The sequence below is a fragment of the Galeopterus variegatus genome, unplaced genomic scaffold, assembly GCF_000696425.1.
Source record: "Galeopterus variegatus unplaced genomic scaffold, G_variegatus-3.0.2 Scaffold8114, whole genome shotgun sequence".
Lineage (NCBI taxonomy): Eukaryota > Metazoa > Chordata > Mammalia > Dermoptera > Cynocephalidae > Galeopterus > Galeopterus variegatus.
Window position 1 is genome coordinate 2231 of NW_007734225.1, and position 3189 is coordinate 5419.

A 3189-nucleotide genomic window follows, 5' to 3' on the forward strand; every position below is an offset into this window, starting at 1 on the left:
TGTTGCTGAATTTATTGAACTAATATCCTTATAACAATAGTACAAAATGATTATTGGTTTACATAAATATCAATAAAATATTTATGAGCCATAAAAGGAAAAATATATTTAAACATTTAAGAGTATGATGATTTTTGATAAAAGCATAAAATCTCAATGTAGTAGTAAATAATTTTGCTCACATAGGAAGTACCACATTCCCTGGAAATCCTTCAGAATTTCTGTTCAGGGCTACTTTTAATATTGGCCAGTTTTCCCTCTTTTCCTTATTTTCCTGTTTATTGATATGTGTTCCTTCTCCTTGCAGTTCAACAACATGTTGCTATATTGTGTGCCCAGATTCAGCTTGGTAGGATCTAAATTCACAGTTCGAACCAGGGTTGGCATCGATGGAATGAAAATTGTAGAGACTCACAATGAAGAATATCCACATACTTTCCAGGTATCTGGGAAAGAGAGAACACTGGAACTGCAGGCCAGGTGAGAGAACTATTTCTATCACACAGCTTTCCAAAAACATCAGAGTGAACCATAGGACAGAGTGCTTCTGAGGAGTTTTCCCGAGTGAATGCTACAGACCTCTGGGAGTCTGGTTGGATGTAAATGGAGAGCTCTGAGCTCCTGAAACACAGGAGTCATGTCTTTCTGTCTTTAATTCTTCCACAGTGGCTCAAACAATGGTTTGTAGAGACTGTTCAATAAATTGATTGACTCTTCAGAATTATGAGGTACTCAGAGGAAGAAGTTGTTGCAATCAGGCCAGAACCTTGAGACTTGTAGGAAAAGGTTATTTCCTAATCCTTCCACCTTCCATCCCTCCTTTTGGTCCACAAATGTTTATTGATGCTTATTAGTCTGTGCTAAACTATGAGTCCTTTAGAGGCTCTGCATTCTTGGGCCTTCGAGGAACTTGTTCAGAGGAGGCAGGGTGGCAAGGGTAATGAGCCTCCTGCTGCAGATGGAGGATACATGAAATGGGCCATTTGGGGCTCAGGTGGCTTATTAGTCTGTGCTAAACTATGAGTCCTTTAGAGGCTCTGCATTCTTGGGCCTTCGAGGCACTTGTTCAGAGGAGGCAGGGTGGCAAGGGTAATGAGCCTCCTGCTGCAGATGGAGGATACATGAAATGGGCCATTTGGGGCTCAGGTTGCCTCTGGTGACCAGGACTTCTGAAAGGTTTGGCTCTCCTTATATGCTTTATCGAGTAGGAGAGAAATGGCTGGAGTTCTGGCTAACATTCCCCTAGCATCACCACATTTGACCACATTTTAGGGAAAAAACATGAGAACCACTGCTGTAGATCACAGCTGCCTCAAGCGTGAACTTCTGGAAGACCCAGTGCTGTCAGGTTTTGTATTATCTGCCTTAGAAGATGGTCATCCATTTATCCTGCAAAGGTTTAGCATGGTGAAAGTTTGGATATTCCAGAAGGTCATAGACCAGAGGGTCATGTACCAATCCCAGCTCTAATGGTGTCAATGCCCAGAATCCATGGAGAATCAGAGAACCCTTCTGTGCCTTTGTGCCAATAGCACGCAGTTCTGGCTGCTCAGGTGAATTCATCCTGGATTTTTGTACTTAGTAACTGTCTAAGAGCTTAAGCCTCAGACTTCCAAAAGAGAATAAATCATTTTAACGGGAATCCGTGCCCAGGGAGTCTGGGAATTGGTGAGATTACAGTTATGGAAGGTGTGGCAGGCTAGGAAGTTCTGATGAAGCAACCAATTCTTTGATTTCCTGCAGAGAATACGTATGGAACCTCCCATTATTTAGGGAGCAGCCAGGGGACTGCTCTGAAGATGAGCAGGTATCATTTCAAACATGGGTTAAAAAGGTGGAGGACTTGGCTTTGAACATCATGAAGTGGGATTTGTGTCCCAGCCACTCACATCCAGGGGGAGAACGTGTGATGCGGTGCTGGAGGCTCCTGGCATGAATCCTCACTCGGTGGGTGACTCACTGAGTTATTGGCCCTGGCAACAGGGAGCTCTCATCAGTAGTTTTGATCATCATAGATGTCTTCATTGCTGAAGAATGAAGGTGCTGCTGGCTCTGAAATTTCAGCATACTCTCAGATCTGCAAACCTGAAAGATGTGTCTCAGCAGGGGAGACATTTCTAAGGTTTCTTGGTTTGCCTGAATGGAAATTTCAACCCTCCATTAGCAGGTTGGGCTTTTTTCTCTACTGAATGGAGCTGATTAGTGAGGAATTTTCTTAAGTACAGGCAGTCATCACTTTATAACATTCCAATATATATTATTGGATACATTCCAGTTAGTATTGAGAACATGGTCATTCTTCTTGCAATATCTTATTTCCCCAATCTCATTGTTCTAGTTATGTTTGTGATTGTATGATATTGAAGACCTGAATGAGGAGAGGACTTTCCATCTGGTCTATACTGGCTTTCTCAAGAATGGAGACCAACACTGAAGGTCTAAGAAAGTCAATGTCCTGAGGGAACATGTGGAACTAAAAATTGGGTGTATATTTGGAGATATTAAAGAGAATTTCCTTCTGAACCCAACTGGAAAAAAAGAGTTCTGCTTTTCTTGTAATGTATGAGTAAGCCTCAACACTGACCTCTCACATTTGTGCTTCCTCTTCCACGTTCGAAAGGATAAGAAGTATTCTGTTTCACATAGTTTGTATTCCGTGGTTTTCTATTGCTAAATGGAAATAAAATTATAATAATAAGTAAACTAAACAAAAGAGTAAAATAATCTACAATAACTAAAACAGAAAGCATTAAAGCTGTGTCAAGTTTCTTTGTCTGCATTTAAAAGGCTAAAAGCAGCTAGCAAATAGCTGTGCTTCCAGGGCAACAGAGCTAGAGGGGCACAAGGCAACAGAGAAAAACACATTTTTTTTGAGGGGCAAAATTGAAGCTCCCAGGTGGACAATAAGCAGAATCTTCCATTTGACAGACACAGATTCCAGCAGTGTTCCTGGCACGATGGGTGCCCAGTAATAAATTTGCTGGAAAGATGGATGACATCACACAAAGCAACCTCCAGCCAGTCTTATGCATATATTATACCCGTGGGCATGAGGCAGTGACATTCAGGCTGGAACTCAAACTTAGCCCTATCCTTCCCCAAACATACACAAACAAATAGAGCCCACTCTTCAAAATCCCTCAATTTGGAGATCTGCCTAGTTCAGAGTCCACTAAAAAGGATTTTTCA

At 41.7% G+C, this 3189-nt stretch overlaps 1 protein-coding gene across 1 annotated transcript in view; it reads left to right on the top strand.

Moving 5' to 3' along the window:
* Positions 1–307: 307 nt before the first annotated feature.
* Positions 308–3189, top strand: part of FGD4 (FYVE, RhoGEF and PH domain containing 4) — a gene marked incomplete at its 5' end in the record, with an annotated part of 19736 nt that continues 16854 nt past the window's right edge. Inside the window, one exon of the mRNA XM_008592631.1 lies at positions 308–480. Coding sequence (XP_008590853.1) covers positions 308–480 — 173 coding nt within the window. The remainder of the gene's footprint in view (positions 481–3189) is intronic.